The 16,948-nt window shown below is 35.3% G+C and overlaps 1 protein-coding gene across 1 annotated transcript in view; it reads left to right on the top strand.

Moving 5' to 3' along the window:
• Window positions 1-13,663, top strand: part of Eys (eyes shut homolog) — a 1,592,434-nt gene extending 1,578,771 nt beyond the window's left edge. Inside the window, 2 exon segments of the mRNA XM_046432606.1 lie at window positions 8,397-8,558; window positions 12,461-13,663. Of these exon segments, the coding sequence (XP_046288562.1) occupies window positions 8,397-8,558; window positions 12,461-13,653 (1,355 nt within the window). The 3' untranslated portion in view covers window positions 13,654-13,663.
• Window positions 13,664-16,948: the final 3,285 nt, after the last annotated feature.

Raw genomic sequence — 16,948 nt, 5'->3', positions numbered from 1 at the left:
AATGGGCATGAGGGTAGGAAAGATGGTGGAATGAGATGAACACCATTACTCTAGGTATATGTATGACTGCACATGTGGTATGACACTACATCCTGTACAACCAGAGAAATGAAAAGTTGCGCTCCATTTGTGTACAATGAATTGAAATGCATTCTGCTATCATGTATAACTACTTAGAACAAATTGAAGAAAAAAAAAAGAGTTCAAGGGAATTGTGAAGGAAGACTTCTCTTCCTTATTGAGATTGTACTTGGTTCAGGAGTACTCAGTCAGATCTTTAAACCTGGAAGAGACTTCCGGACTATTAGTAAGGATTACTCTTCTAGTGTCTTTAAATGTAGCCTCCTCCACATAACTTGGGCATAAAATTAGCAGTCCAATTCAGCTGGCAAATAGCATGCAGTCTACAAAATCTTCCCTGCCCTTCTATGTGCAAATTTGGAGGCTCGGTTACTATGCAAACCTGTCTGCCCAGTCTTTTCTTTGAAATGAGTAATCACCTAGGAAACCCATATGCATAGATTTCTGGCTGACACTCCACCATTTCTACCCAGATCTACCAAATCAATATGAATCAGGTCGAACATAGAGCTTAGGCTCAAGCTGATATTCCTGCCAAACTATGTTTAACTTCTTCTTTTTTTTTTTTTTTTTTTTGAAATCTTTTAATATTTATTTTTTAGTTTTCGGCGGACACAACATCTTGTTTTTTGTATGTGGTGTTGAGGATCGAACCCGGGCCGCACGCATGCCAGGCGAGCGCGCTGCTGTTTGAGCCACATCCCCAGCCCTATGTTCAAGTTCTAACACCTTCGTTCCTTCCCGGAAAATCTTAGCTAATATTAAGTCAGAGATTTTCTGAATAATGTGCAATGTGACACCAAATTTAACTTTTCTTATTGTCTAGGAGTTTCATCAGAAGTCTCAAAACTGAGAATAACAGGTATCATGTAAACCCACAAGTCTAAAAAAAAGTTTATAAGTGAGGAGATAACACTACACACCTATTAGTAAGGCTACGGTAACAAATGAAAGTACCAAATGCTGGTGAAGATGTAGAGAAGCTATATCCATCATACATTATTGGTGAGAATATAAAATGCTATAGTCACTCCAGAAAATAATTTTGGCAGTTTTTTATAAAATAAAATATATATTAAGGGAGGATGAACACTACCCTTCCTGATTGTCAGTTTCTGCTGAGCTGAAGTTGCCTGTGGAGCATGGAAAAGAGCTCTCAGAAAACCTGGATCTGTGTCCTCTGGAGGGAGAGAAGACAAGACCAGTGCCTGGCCCACACATGAAGGAGCCTGAAGGGAAGAGATTGGCTGGAGCTTTCCCTATTGGGTCATCTGGGGAGCTGAGGTGCCCCTCCACAGAGGACAGGGCAAGAGCCCTGTGAGTTAACCAAGATAAGCAGGCATGAACTTTCTTGAAAGAACCTTCACAAAAAAGTAAACTGTCTCAGAAGAAGAAGCTGAATGGGATTCCTAAAAGGTGAAGAAAAGGAATTAGCCTTGTCACGAACCGCAGGACAGAGTCAACAGTGGGAAGCCAAAGGTCAGAGATCCAAAGGAGTATCTGCCATGACAGAGGATAGCTAAGAGAGAGCTACAAACAGGCTGCAGACAAGAAAGATCCCTCCGTTTTCTTTTTATCACCGGTCCCCAATGTGGTCTTTCAAAAGCCACAAAGCAGCAGATTAGAAGGAGGAGGGCAATGAACAGCACAAATACAAAAAAAAAAAAAAAAAGCCATACCACTCACACCACTCCACAACCACAGCTTTCCAAACCTGGATAGCAACAGATAGATGCTTAGAATTAGGCGAGAGATGGAGGTTTTGATTCAGATTGAATTGGGTTTCTTAACTCCTGAAAATGAAAATTTGTCACTGAGACCTGAAAATGACCAAAGAGCTAAGGGATCTACCAAGATATCATCAGGAATGAGAATGACAGAGCCCACAGACATATCTGAAGGGCAATCACAGGGAAAAAATCTGGCTACTTGTTAAGTGCCTTCCACCAAGTCCTTTTCAATAACCATGGCAATTCCCCTTGATCTCTGAACTGGTTCTTTGTTTATGCTAACTACATCTTCCTCTGATATTCCATATCACCTAATCAAGTGTTTTGAAGAGATATAATGTCTTTCCTCAAAGAATTGCTTGCTTTAGAGTTTTCTGAATTTTGTAAATCAGATGGTCATAATTTCCATCCAACTGGTTTCCACATCTTTTTTTTTTTTTTTTTATCACTAGATTGTCCTGGCCCGGTGCCAGTCAATACTGTGTTGATAATAATATTTGTAATAAACAAGATCATAAAAGTGATGATCATGAGTGAGGCTTGTGTAATTTGGATATCCCCTGAATTATTAACTATTATTCCTCTTAGAAAACCATCTCTTCTGAAATAACCCCTTATACTGACCATTTCTGTGGCTATTGTTCAGAACCTGGTAGATCAATTATCCAAGGAGAGGGGTTCTGGTGTTTTCTTCTTAAAATAACCTATTTTGATTAGCAAAAGATGACTCATTGAAAATTACTTTGTATGAATCACTGGAAAATCTGAACCTTTCCAAATTCTACCTTCAAGTGAATAGTAGAGGCAAGATTTGGCAGCTTATTTAGTGATGATAGGTATTACTGAATCAAAATCCTTTGAAGTCCTATTTGTAACTTCCAACAGTAAACCCACTCACATTCAAAGAGCATCAGAACTTTCAATTCCTTATAAAAGCTGTAAAATCTTAATGCATAAAATAATCATAATTCATCAGTAAAAGATATCATCTATGCATTGCTCAGAAAGTGCAATCTATTTAAAAATAGAATCTTCACCTGTCTTACCTATTAAAATAGATCTGCCCCTCACTAAAGAACACAGAACATCAAAATTCTTGAACACAAAGATTTAAGAATTTCAAATCAGTTTAAAAATGAGAGGTGCCAGCCTCTGTGCAGAATGTCAAGCAAGGTGTTCAGAAAAACAAAAACTCAAGGTTAGGTATTAATATCTAATTAGTTAATTAATACTCATTATAAACAACTATCTTTTTGTGGTTCCAAAGTGCAGAAAACTTCCATGTAATCTAAAGCTCTATGAGAAAATTAAGCAATTTATTTTCTAATTCTAAAGTAATAGTGTCAACAAATGCCAATGTTGAATCATCTTGAAGTAGAAGCTAAAGTGCATAACGTAGAGTCCTACAGTCCCTTTCAGAATGGTGACACTTGCAGATGGGCGCAGTGATGCACACCTGTAATCCCAGCGGCTGGGAGTCTGAGACAGTAGAATCAAGAGTTCAAAGCCAGCCTCAGCAATGGGGAGGCGCTAAGCTACTCAGTGAGACCCTGTCTCTAAATAAAATACAAAATAGGGTTGGGGATGTAGCTCAGAGGTCAAGTGCCCCCGAGTTCAATCCCGTTATTTAAAAAAAAAAAAAAGAATGGTGGCACTTGCTCCTTTACTGTTGGAAATATTACCTTCAGAGAATCCAAAGCTAAGTCCCTCCTCAGACTTGCTCAAGCTTAGGCCTCCTCCTCAGTGGTAGCCTGAGTCCTATGACTACATGATGTGGAGATGGAGGGAAGAAGAGATACCTCAATTAAATGACTCTGCAGGGTCATCCCCTCTCCAGGACTCCCTGTGAAATCAGCTACCAACTTCTCACTCAATTGGAATAACTCTGTTCAAACTCTCCCTTTCTTTAATGTCCTGACAGCAACAATGCCCTCCTTCCTGTTCCTTGATTTGTATAGGAACCCTACTGCCCCAAAGGCCTTTGCACTTGTAATTTCCTCTTTCCACTGGATCAATCCTTTACATCCTTGAGGTGTTTAATTTATAATATCACCTTCCTACTATGGTCTTTCCTAACTCCACATACATACACTCATTTCTCTTTCCCTCTTTATGTATCAACATCTAATATATATGTGTTGGGTTTACTATTTCCACAAGCAAAGTTAAAAAGGATTTTTGTTTTGTTTTGTTTTGTTGTTATATCCCTGTCAAAGGATTTTTGTTTTGTTTTGTTGTTATATCCCTGTCAGGTAGTCTAAATTCTTTAATTCTACTTGGGAATCTTTTGTGGTGGGCTAGAAAGAGCTGTCAATGGTCTGTAAGTATAGAAGATGGAGATCCTCCTGATAACCTACTGGGAAGTATTGATTTATGTTTTCAAAATACCTGTGCCCTTAGCTGGACATAGAAACTCATAGTTCTAGCAACTCAGGAGGCTGAGGCAGGAGGATTTCTTGAACCCAGAAGTTTGAGACCAGCCTGGACAACATAGAGAGACCCCATCTCAGAACAAACAAACAAACAAATGAAACAAAAGACATATGGAATGTTTACACCACAAATGATTACTTTCAGGAGTTGGTGTGCATATGATAAATAATTGGTCATTTCTCAATTACTACATTCAATTCTTCTTGATTTTCTTTTTTTTTTTTTAATTCACAAAAGAAACATCTGAATCTCACAGAATTTAGTCATTTTTCCTGTTCAATTTTATCCTTGAAGCCAGGCAAATAAAAACTTCTTTTTGAAATAATATCCTGCACCAATATGTTAAATGTGTATAATTATTAGAAAATTAATTATCCCAAGATTATTTAATTAAATAATAAGCTAGTAGTGTTGAAGTCTTTCTCAGAATATAAAGAAATGAGTATGCACTGAGAATTTCCTAAAACAATGTCAGAGCCACAAATAAAATCCATTCCTTTTTCTTTTTTTCCCACAATATATTTTTTTAATTCAAAGATCATTATACATTATTTCATAAGCATTACTTCTTTGGAAAAGGACTGGATAAGTCAGTTGTTTCATGAGTTCATGCGTGTACAGTATTTCTTAGCTCTTGTACTTACCCAGTAACATCAGTGATTTTAGCAGAAACCTACTTCTGAGGCACCATCCCAGGCCCTCCCTGCTTGGAAACAAGGGACCCCCTCATGCTGCTCTTGACTCGTCTATTCCATTCCAGAGACCATGCCCCAGATATTCAATCCAGCCAAGGTAAAGTAGTAAAGCCAGACAGATATCACCACAAAATGTAGTCTGTCTACATTCTTTATTCTGATCTGTATTTCTCACAAACTCTCAAAAGGAAGAAGGTAAAGAAAATGAATGCTACTGATAAGATGCTAAAGACAGATAACAATTATAGACAAAAAGACAAACAATTCATTATTATAAAATGTTAGTGTTATGGTTTGGATATAAGATGTCCTCAAAGAAGCTCCTATTAATGTGGGAATGTTCAGAGGTGAAAGGATTGGATTATGAGAGTTGTAACTTAATTGGTCCATCCTTGTTTGAATGGACTGACTTGGTGGTAACTGTGGGCAAGTATTGTGTGGCTGGAGGATGTGGTAACTGAGGATGTGCCTTTGAAGGATGCATCTGCCCCAAGGCCTCTTCCCACCCCACTTTTGTTTCCTGACCTCTCCATGAACTGAACAGCTCCACTGAGCCCATCCCCCATGATGTGCTGCCTCATCTTGGGCCCTGAGCAATAAAGTTGGCCATCTATGGATTGAAACTGCTGAAACTATGAGCCCCAAATAAACCTGTCTTCCTCTAACTTGTTCTTGTCAGCTGTTTTGGTCAAAGCAAATCTAACTAAAACAATTAGCTATCTGGTTATAAAACAAAGCTTGATCCCTACCTCAGACTGTTCACTAGGATCCACATAAGTTAAAGGCCAATGTATATGAAATATAAAAATTTACAGTATAGCAATATGGTAAAAAATACATATTTATATAAAACTGTTGGCCAAAGAAGCCTTTTAAAAATAAGATACAAGTATAAACCATAAATTAAATAAAAAATTAAAAATTTTGAATAACAAAACATACTATTGAAAACATCAAAGAAAAATGACAGATAAGAGTATATTCTTGTAAAAAATCAAAAAAGGATTAGGACCCAGAATACATGAAGAACTTTTAAAACACAATAAGAAAATGAAAAACTAAAAAAAAAATTTATAAGATCTGCACAGACACTTATGAGAAAAGATATCTAGATAGTAAATAAGCATATAAAGATGTTTATCACCATACGTCATTAGGGAATTGCAAATTAAAATAAGAAAATGCCACTGTGAGACACTTTTTAGAATGCCTAAATCCAAAACATTGACAACACCAAAATCTGACAAGAATGTTGAGCAAGAGGAAATTTCGTCCCTTACTGATAGGACTGAAAAATGGTGCAGACATTTGGAAAAACAATTGGGAAGTTTCTTATAAAACTAAACATACTCTTACCATATGATACAGCAATTGTGTGTTCTTTAATATTTACCCAAATCTGTTGAAAACTAGTGTCTACACAAAAATTTATGGATGCATATTTTTAGCAGTTTTATTCATAATTATCAAAATAGTAGCAACCACGATATACCTCATTCACCAGTGAACACACGCTGGTGCATCCAAACAATGGCTTATCATTCAGCACTAAAAACAAATGTGCTACTAAGTCGTGAAAAGACATGGAAGAAACTTAAGAGCATATTACTAAGTGAAAGAAGCCAATCTGCCAGGCATGGTGGTACACACCTGTAGTTCCAGCTACTCAGAAACGGAGACAGAAGGATCGCAAGTTCAGGGCTAACCAGGGCAACTTAGCTAGCAAGAGCCTGTCTAAAAAAAAAAAAAAAAAAAAGTGGTAGAGTGCTTGCCTAGCATGTGCAAGGCCCTGGGTTCAATCAGAAAGGAAATGGAGTAGAATTAGTTGGTCATAACTTTCCTAGCCTTGTATTTGTATACACAATCAGGGTAACTCCACATTAGACTGCTCTAAAAAAAAAAAAATGATCTATTTTAAAATACTATGCAACTATTTAAAAAAAAGCAGTATGCAAAATATGCTAACATAATTTTCCTGAAGATGGATTATTGAATTTAAAAAGCTTATTATGAAGAGTTTATATATAATATGGTCTTATTTATATAATATAAACCAGGTACTAGATATGCAAAAACATTAAATGTATGTGCACCAAAAAAGTCTGGCTATATATATTGTTAACACTGGTTCCTTCCTTGTGGTAAGAGTGGAGTAAGAAAAATAAAATTTCACTTTTTTATTTGCTTTATATAAATGTTCTATATAGTTTGAATGTTTTACAATAAACCTTTTACTGTAGTAATACAAAATAATTTCAAAAGGATGCCCACTTTTTAAACTATCCTTGTATTTTTAAAATCTATTTTAAGTCAGTGTTTATGAAAATATGGTCCAAGAAATGCCTGGGGCGGGGGGTGGGGTTGTAGATCAGTGATGAAGTGCTTGCCTGGCCTGTGTGAGGCACTTGGTTTGATCCTTAACACCACATAAAAATAAAGTTGTTGTGTCCATCTACAACTAAAAAATAATAATAAAAATAAACAACCTCTGGGGTGTTTATTAAGAATATATATACTCCCTCGATTCCATTCCAACTCTAATGCATCAGGACCTGTACAAGTGACATATAGGGCTTTACATGCCTAGCAACAGCACCAGGTGATTCTCAAGTGCAATTAAGTCAAAATGAATAAATACAGTTGCCTAAAAATCAATAAATATCAACAACCTCCTAGATAAACACCTACCAGTTACCTGTCAGTCTAAAACTGAAAAACAACAGTTAGCAAAAGCTCGGTCCCAAGAAGGGAATAGCTAAATATCTAAAACAATGGCTGAAGTCATGTCATGAACCATGGCACACTCTAAAGAAACACTGTGGCAAGGAAGAAAGGACTATTAAATTATGTAGAGGTAAAAACTACCAAATGTGCCTAACTTCCTTTCTCCCTCTCATAATTCCCATCTGGTTATACACAGAAGCAACAATATTTGAGTAACTGTAAATCTGTTTAATGATTCTAATATTGAAATGAATTTTCTCATGCTTAACAATGAGGTGCAGACCTAAGAATGAGCACTTTCTAAAGAGACCAGGACTTAAATAATCAAGAAAACTGATTTTATATCCATTCCTACTGCCACTTAAAAATGTATCTTGACTTGTTTATACTCTACATTTGAGTCAAAAGCATAGAAACTGAAGACTATAATTTATATAGAGATCCCTTCTATCTTTCACTAATTGAGACATCATCTTGAAACATTCCCTAGAATCTAAGTTATGCATATGATGCCTCTCTATAATACGATCTAGAGCAGATTTATGCCACACTATGCCAGCCAAAGGGGGAAGTTACTAGAGTCATAGAAGACTTTTCAATAATTGGCCCCATTACAAAAGCCCAAAATTAGTGGAGCAGGGCAGACTCACAAACTTACCAAGGTTCAATGTATTCACCTACATTCCACTTTTAAATTATAAAATTTCTAAGAGTTCTGTCTTTTTTCTTTTAGCTTTATCTATAAGTGATCCATCTTTCAGAAGTAATGAGTTATCCTGGATGTCTTTTGCTTCTTTTCCCATTCGAAAAAAAACACATATTAAATTGCAGTTTCAACCTCTTGCTGCAGATGGCATCCTATTTTATGCTGCACAACACTTAAAAGCACAGTCAGGTAAGGTTGACAGAATCTTTGCAGAAAAAAATTTAAAATTCTAGTGAATTTCAAAGAGCCTATTAAATAATATGTGATAATGCTGTCTAATTTTTAAGTTACTCTGTAAAATATGTAAACACTTGATGTTTGTTTGATTGTCACTGCTTACAAATCCAGCTTCCCCCCAAATATAAATGCTAATAAAATAGCAAGAAGTTTTGGGAAATTAAAGCTAGAAAAATCCAAATATATAGTATATGCTCAATTTTATAACAATCTCATAAAATAAAAGTTTAAGTCATGTGTTATGGTTCCAATATTAGGTGTCTCCACAAAGCTCATGTGTGAGAAAATGCAAGAAAGTTAGAGGTGGAATGATTGGGTTATGAGAGAATCAGCCTAATCCATGTGTTAATCCTCTGATAGGGATTGCTAAGTGGTAACTGAAGTGTGTACCTGGAGGAGGTGGGTCATGGGGGGACATGTTTTTGGGATATATATTTTATCAGGCAGAGTCACTTCTTCTGGTGCCATGTCCTGAGCGGCTTTCATCCACCACACCCTTCCACCATGATGGTCTACCTCACTTAGGGCCCAGAGCAATGAATGACTTTGGAACATGAATCCTAGATTTATTATTTGGATAAAGGAATGATCTAAAGAGAATTTTTAGAGCTATAAATGAAGACAAATCTTTCTGGAATTTATCATACATAATTTCCTTTGCTTTATTTTTATATGCATATTTTGTCCGTTTTGACATAAGAATATCAAGTTTTGTGTTTTAGTCAGCTTTGCTGCTGTGATCAACAGATCTGACAGGGCAATTTTACAGGAGGAAAAGTTTATTTGGTGCTCACAATTTCAGAGGTCTTAGTCCATAGACTGCTGACTTCATTGCTCTGGGTCCTGAGTTGTTAAGTACCCTGGTTTTAATCCCTAGGACACCCCCTCCCCAAATCTAAATTTTACATTCTTAGATTAACCTAAAAATAATTATCAAAGACATAAGCTTATTTTTTAGCAATCAAGTAGCATATTTTAGAATATTTTTGTATAAAATTATTTTAATGTGTCATTATTTTAGAATGTTTCATTTATTCAAGTACATAAGATATAACTGATTGTCCTGTACTTTCTATATTTTCAAAAAGCTATGTCTGATATAAACATTAACCAAGCCTTCATAGTCAAGCCTCTGCTAAAAGTTAGTAAAATAGTTAATAAACAATGTCAAAACTCACAAATTTCAACATCAGTGATCAATTGGATTTTTAATAGGTGGAACACTAAATTCTCAATTAACAAGTTTCCTGTATCTCTTTAGAGGTTAATTAATAATTTGAGCAGTCTCAAATAGTATGTAAAAAAAATTTAAATTAGCCTATTTCAATAAAATAATTTTGTATTGATTGAAGATTTTGGAAAAGATATAAGACAATGGTTTCTATTCATCTGTATGTTAAAAATTTAACACTCAAAATGATTTTTGATATATAAAATTACCAATATTTTGTTAAGAACCAATCAATCATCTGAATTCATCTTGATATAATTCTTCCAAATGTGTTTTTTTAAAGTCTAGTCATCCACAGTGTTAAATATATTTATGTAAATATATTCAAATAGTTAAATAACATATTTATCTTTGATTTCCTTTTCTAGGGAAAAAGTATACTAAATTTCTCCAGTATGCTGTTTCTAAAGTCTCTTCACATACATTAGGTTTCTGGGGGTGGCATAGGATGGGGTACAGGCAATGGCAGAACACATGGGCAACTTGGCAGGTGATATTATAGATTTCCTAATCACATTAAGATATTTTTATTATAGTAAAAAATAGCTTTTTACTATAGGATTTACTACCACAAGTAGAAAGAAAATTCTTCCACAATTGTGAAAGAGAAACTGGTTTGTGTTCACTTGCAAACCACAAAGCATATTCAAGGTGTATAACATTTTTCCCTTTAATACCAACTGTTTCATTGTTCTAGTTTCCTGGGTTTTGAATCATTAAATAATCCAATCTGTAGGGTTTTTTTTTAAATATAAGCTATTTTTGTTATGTTGCTTTTCTTTTTTCTTATACTTAATATGTTGTTCAAGTTCAAATTTTTTAAATAAACTTCCTTTGCTGAGAAATTTTAGAAACTTTTCATACTACAGGAAAAATACACTTCTCTTTTAAATCAAATTAGTGTAAGAAGTATTCTCAACCATCTCACCCCATAACCCTACAAAGATATATCTCCTTATTCCAGTTATTCATCAACATCTACTTATGTGTTTGGTACTAAAGTGTTGGTCCAAATTCACAGATCCTCTTCTTACAAAACCTAGAAGCTGGTGGATGGAGCAGCTATTAATCAAATCATCACATAAGTAATGACATAGAAGATTGAATACTCAAAAATTCTGAGAAAACTGATCAAAGGAAGACAATTATATGTAGTGTGATAGGTGTAAAACTGTAGAATTGCCAAGTCTTTCAACCATTCTAGAATGGTCTGGTGTAGCCTAGAAGGGAGAATGGAATGCAAGGACACTATTTTGGGAAGGGAGATGAGGCAGTAGGACGCTCCAGAGGAAGAAGGAAGAAAAGTAGCGTAGTGTCAAATATTCCTGGTTTAGAAAACTAAGGGAGTGTGAAAATGCTAGAGGAGAACATTTGGGGAGAGGTTTCTGTATGGCTTCGTATGTAAACCACTTAGCTACTCCTGAAGCCATCTTACATTGAAGAACTATGTTCTTTCCCATGTGTGTAGAGATGTTTTTACTTTTCCTCTGCATATCTCCCTGCACTTTCAGATGCTAGGTCATATTTGTTCAGATGTAATTATGTAATTATAAAATGAAGGAAGTGTTATGAAGGAGGGAAAAAGTACTGGAGGGGTGGTGGGACCTGACCAACTCCAGGAAATGCAGGAAGACTTCTCTGAGGAATTGGTATTTGATCTGAGAGCTGAGGGATAAGTTTCCTGATGAGATGGGCTAGGATGGAGAAGTGTTCCAAGAAAACATGCACAAAGCTCCAATGCAGAAGGATGGAACCTCTAACAAGGTCGTTGTTGAAGTGGAGTGTGGAAGAGTAGAGAATGGGAAACTGCAGATTAAGTTGAAGAGTTTTGGCATCTCTCCCAATAGCAGCATTAAAAGATGGCCTAACAATCATTTGAAAATATCACTTTAGCTTTAGTATAGATAAGACAATCAATTGGAAAAGAAAAAAGTGGAGGTTTTTGAGGCTTAGCTTCAAGAATTAAATGAATGAGGGAGGAGTGACTCACTGAACTCGGGAAGACTGGAAGAGGCCAGGTTTACGGAAGGAAATTCACAAATCAGTATAAACGTGGGAGCTTGAGATACCTTTAAAACACACAAGTGGAGGGGGCTGGGCTTGTGGCTCAGCGGTAGAGCACTCACATAGCATGTGTGAGGCCCTGGGTTCGATCCTTAGCACCACATAAAAATAAACAAAATAAATGTATTATGTACAAATAAAAAACAAATATTAAAAAATAAATAAAACACACAAGTGGAAATCTCCAAGTTGGGATCCATGTACTTGTAGGCAGAACTGGAAGAAAAGAGAAACTGTTCGTAGAGCATATACTATTAGTTTTGATAGTACCACTATGAACTTCTCTCATTCCAATTCCCTTGCCTACCTCCCCAATATCTGATCAAAAACAGGACCAATGATTTGGAATAAACATTCAAGTTACTTATTTTTGCACTTTTGCTTCAACTAAATCATCTAAGAAAAAAAATTTTCAATTAAGTGCAATTCATCTACTCAGTAATTAAAATTCTCTATGCTCACTCCTCCACCCGCCCCCAACCAAACCTTGGTCTAATTGGCCACAAAAATAAAAGTTATTAATGAAAGTAGTGAAATTATTAAATCTTTTTCTTTACAGGTGACTTTTTATGTATCTCCCTAATAAATGGTTTTGTTCAGCTTCGCTATAACCTTGGTGATAGAACTCTCATTCTGGAAAGTCTCCAAAAAGTAACTATTAATGGAAGCACTTGGCATGTGATTAAAGCAGGACGCATTGGTGCTGAAGGCTACTTGGACCTGGATGGAATAAATGTAACAGAAAAAGCCTCTGCTAAAATGAGTTATCTGGATACAAATACAGACTTCTATGTTGGAGGAGTATCATATTTACATCTTGTAAATCCCATGGCCATAGCAAGTGAACCTGTGGGTTTTCAAGGTTGCATTCGAGAAGTTATTATAAATAATCAAGAACTGCAGCTAACTGAATTAGGGGCAAAAGATGGCTCTAATGTGGGTGACTGTGATGGGACAGCTTGTGGGTATAACATTTGCAGAAATGGGGGCAAATGCATAGTTAACGGTACAACCTTTGCTTGCAGATGTTCACCACATTGGGCTGGAAATACATGTAACCAGTCTGTGTACTGTTTGAATAATCTTTGTCGCCACCAATCTCTATGTATACCTAGCCAATCATTTTCTTACAGTTGTCTGTGTACTTCAGGTTGGGTGGGAAGGTACTGTGAAAACAAAATTTCATTTTCAACTGCAAAGTTCATAGGTAATTCTTACATTAAATTCATTGACCCAAATTACAAAACAAGAGACCTTCAGTTCACAACTGTATCCTTAAATTTCAGTACTACTGAAACAGAAGGCTTAATTATATGGATGGGAAAAGCTCAAAATGAAGAAAATGACTTTCTAGCTATTGGTCTTTATAATAAAATCTTGAAAATAGCAGTTAACCTAGGAGAAAGAGTCTCTGTATCCATGAGCTATAGCAAAGCCACATTCTGTTGCAACAAATGGCACCATATACTTATAATTCAAAATCAAACTCTTATTAAAGCTTACCTAGATAACAGTCTAATCATTTCTGAGGACATTGATCCACACAAAAAGTTTGTTGCCCTAAACTACGATGGTATCTCCTATTTAGGAGGCTTTGAATATGGTCGAAAGGTAAATGTTGTTACTCAGGAGATTTTTAAGAGAGACTTCATTGGCAAAATTAAAGATGTTGTATTTTTTCAGGATCCACAAAAAATTGACTTAATTAAATCTGAGGGATACAATGTTTATAATGGAGATGAACAAAATTAGGTACACAATATTGGGCATTTTAATATACAAAATGTGTAAATGCAGTTATTTTGATAGTCCTTTCTGTCACATTGTTAATGAGTAAATGAAAATGTTACCACTAATAAGCAGTCTATAGATGGGAGTGAGGGGAGGAGGGGTGGGTTTGTGGGCATGGGAAGGACAGTAGAATTAGACAGACATTATCACCTTATATATATGTAAGATTACACTACTGATGTGACTCTGCACTATGTACAACCAGAGAAATGAGAATTTGTGTTCCATTTGTGTACAATGTGTCAAATGCATTCTGCTGTCATGTATAATTAGAACAAATAAAAAATAAGCAGTCTAAGTAAGTCCTAATACATCTTCTTGGTAAATTTGTAAATTATACATTGTTACTTTTCCTACATCTAAGTATCTACAAATGTGTTGATTCTTTAAGTTCTTTAAGTTTAAACTTCATTAGTTCATTCAGAATTTTTCTTAAATAAAATTTAGAAATGAATTAAGAAAAAGTTGTTAACAAAAATTATACAAAATATAACCACATTCTACTACTTGGCTCACAGTCATAAATCTTTATATAATTGCAACAATGAACTTGAATATGAATTTAAAACACATAGGAATGGGGAGGGTAAGGAAGAGTGGGTCGGTAAGAGCTTAAGTCTTTATGCTAAGACACTGAGACATAACAGTATTTGTAATTTTTAAAATGGCATATTCATGTCACATATAAGCATGAAGGCAATCTTAAGAATTTAAAGTGGCTGCCTCTAGAGTAGTGCTGAGGATTGTTGTTTATAACTCTTGAACAACTACTTGAGTTTATAACCATATGCCTATTTAACTGATCAAACTTAAAATTAAACTACATGTTTTTATAGTCTAAAACCTCAAAACTGGCCATAAAACGTTCTGAATGTCACTGAAAATTACTTTATCCTATTATCCTAATAATACACACCATCGAAAGATTGAGAAATATTTTGCTCAAACACAAGACACTGATATAATTGGGAACAGCATTTCCACAACTTTCCACTCCCATGCCATCAGTGCATACCAGAAAGTAGTTATTACTATTGTTACTTAGCATTTTCAGCAATTAATATCTGATGACAATTGTGGCAAGAAGAAAACAAATGACTGCATTCAGACCTGCCTTGGAGCATCAACATGTGGAAGAGGTAATAGGGAAGGTACAAGGATGGGGAAGAGCATGTAAAGTTTAAAAGGAAAACTGGAATTGTCAATCAAGTAAGTGGAGAAAACGTTACACAGTTACACAGATAAAGAATGATGAGTGTGTAGTTAATATCTATGCATACTTCAGCCCATTCAAGGGGACTAAGTAAGTAATTTATCATTTAAAGAATTTTTACAGATTTGCTTTTTGTTTTGTCTTGTTACTTGGGTCACTCTAATCTATAGGAATTCCTGGAAGGACCAAGGAGCAAAATTAAGTGCTGAGAGCCACGGCCAAGTCTGTATGGCCCCTGGCATTTTGCCAACATTATTGATTGACAGGCGAGGCATTACTACCCGCCTCTGCCGCAACTTTTGAGTTCTCGCACTATTTTGGAGTTCTCATGGGGATTTCCCGAGAGTTCCCATTGGTTGGGGAAGTGCAGGAGGAGGGATTTCCGGGAGATATATTTCCGGCTGGGGTTTTTTCCTGGACAAGCCTCGTGGCGTTCAGGAGGTTTCCCCGGGAGCTGTGTGAAGTGTTTTCCTACAGTTTAAAAATAAAGTTTGTTCCTGCTTCAGTGGCTTGTGATTTGTGCCCAGCCAGACTGCGGCAATTAAGAACTTCAGTATCATTGAATAGGGTACAAAGTGTTTCTACACATATTGTTCCTATTAACACTAAGATGTGTGAAAAGTAGAATATATTGTAATGCAGACTTGCAGAATGTCTGCACAATGACTCAAAGGTTTTTTTGTTTTGTTTTTAAACAGAGGCCACTCATGATAACTCCTCCAATATTTGAAGGAAATCTCTGACCTAAACTTGCTTTGGTGCACACCATTGCAATGAACTTTGGAGATACTGAGATCATGAGGATAAATGTTCTGAAAAAAAAAAAAACTTTTTGGAAGCTCATAGTCAAACCTTTCAAAATACACATCCTATGTGTGAAGAAAGCTGTTCTATGGACAGTTACAATAGCTTCCTGGAAATTTTCGTCCAAATCTCACTCCCATCATATCAAGCCATGTGTTCTTTCTTTAAAGCAACCCTTCCAAGTGTGGCCCAGTGTCCTCTATGTGAAGCCATATTTTCTTCATATACTCAAACAAAATGCCATATTGCAAACACTGAATGTAGAAGCAGATAACATAATCCAGTTGTCTTAAGGAAAATATGCAAAAATGAAAACAATGACACTCTTCTCACTAAACTGAGTTAGTTTGGAAGTTATTTTTCATACAAATATATAACACAATGGGATTATTAAGTTTAAGATATTGAAGTTATCAGTTTAATTTATAATAAATTAAATAACAATATAACCCATATAAACAAAAGCTTCAGTATTCTCAATAAACTATAAGTTTTTCAAATCAAAAATTTGGAATTTCTTCTTGCAGCTTCAATTTTGCATTCAGATGTTATCACTTATCTTCTATACTATACAGCAAGCTCAATAAAGTTGGACCCTTTCCATGTTGCTCATTGAATTCCAATAACTAAGCATACCAAATAGATACATAGTAAATATTTAAGAATTGGAAAATATTTCCTAGAGATTCTCTGGTAAGTCAGAATGACTTGGTGAAACCTTTTTTTTCCATCTTAAACTCTTCATATGGTCAATAATCAACATTCCTGTTTTTGCTATTTTACTGGTGATGGTATTGATGATTTCCTCTGATAGGTGCTTTTTCAGCAGAAAATAAAAGTGACTGATACAAAAAGATCTTTAAGATAATTTCACTTTAAACGTTCTGATGTTTCTGAAACAAAATGCTGAATATAAACTTATAAAGCAAAGTCAAACAACAAATTCCTGGAAAAGAAAAATACCCCTACTTGGAAAAAATTTTCTTTTAAAATTAAAAATATTCTTAAAAGACAACTTGGAATGATACACATATATATGTATACACAGTGAATTATTTCATAGAGGTAGAGGTATTTTAGAGATATTTGGAGTTATATTGAATTTATTGCCTTTTAAGTACATATGCTAGCATTTCTCTCAATGGCTGGTAACTATTAAGATTCAACTTAGGAGTGGATTTGAGTGTTTAAGACAACTTTTTTCTAGCTGTTGACTTGTTACACTTGTTCTCAACTCAC

This window comes from Marmota monax, unplaced genomic scaffold (assembly GCF_021218885.2).
Source record: "Marmota monax isolate L192 unplaced genomic scaffold, Marmota_monax_Labrador192_F-V1.1 WCK01_AAM20220418_F8-fsc00116, whole genome shotgun sequence".
NCBI classification, from domain to species: domain Eukaryota; kingdom Metazoa; phylum Chordata; class Mammalia; order Rodentia; family Sciuridae; genus Marmota; species Marmota monax.
Note: the sequence above shows the minus strand (reverse complement) of the source record. Positions and strands in the feature narration are given on the sequence as shown.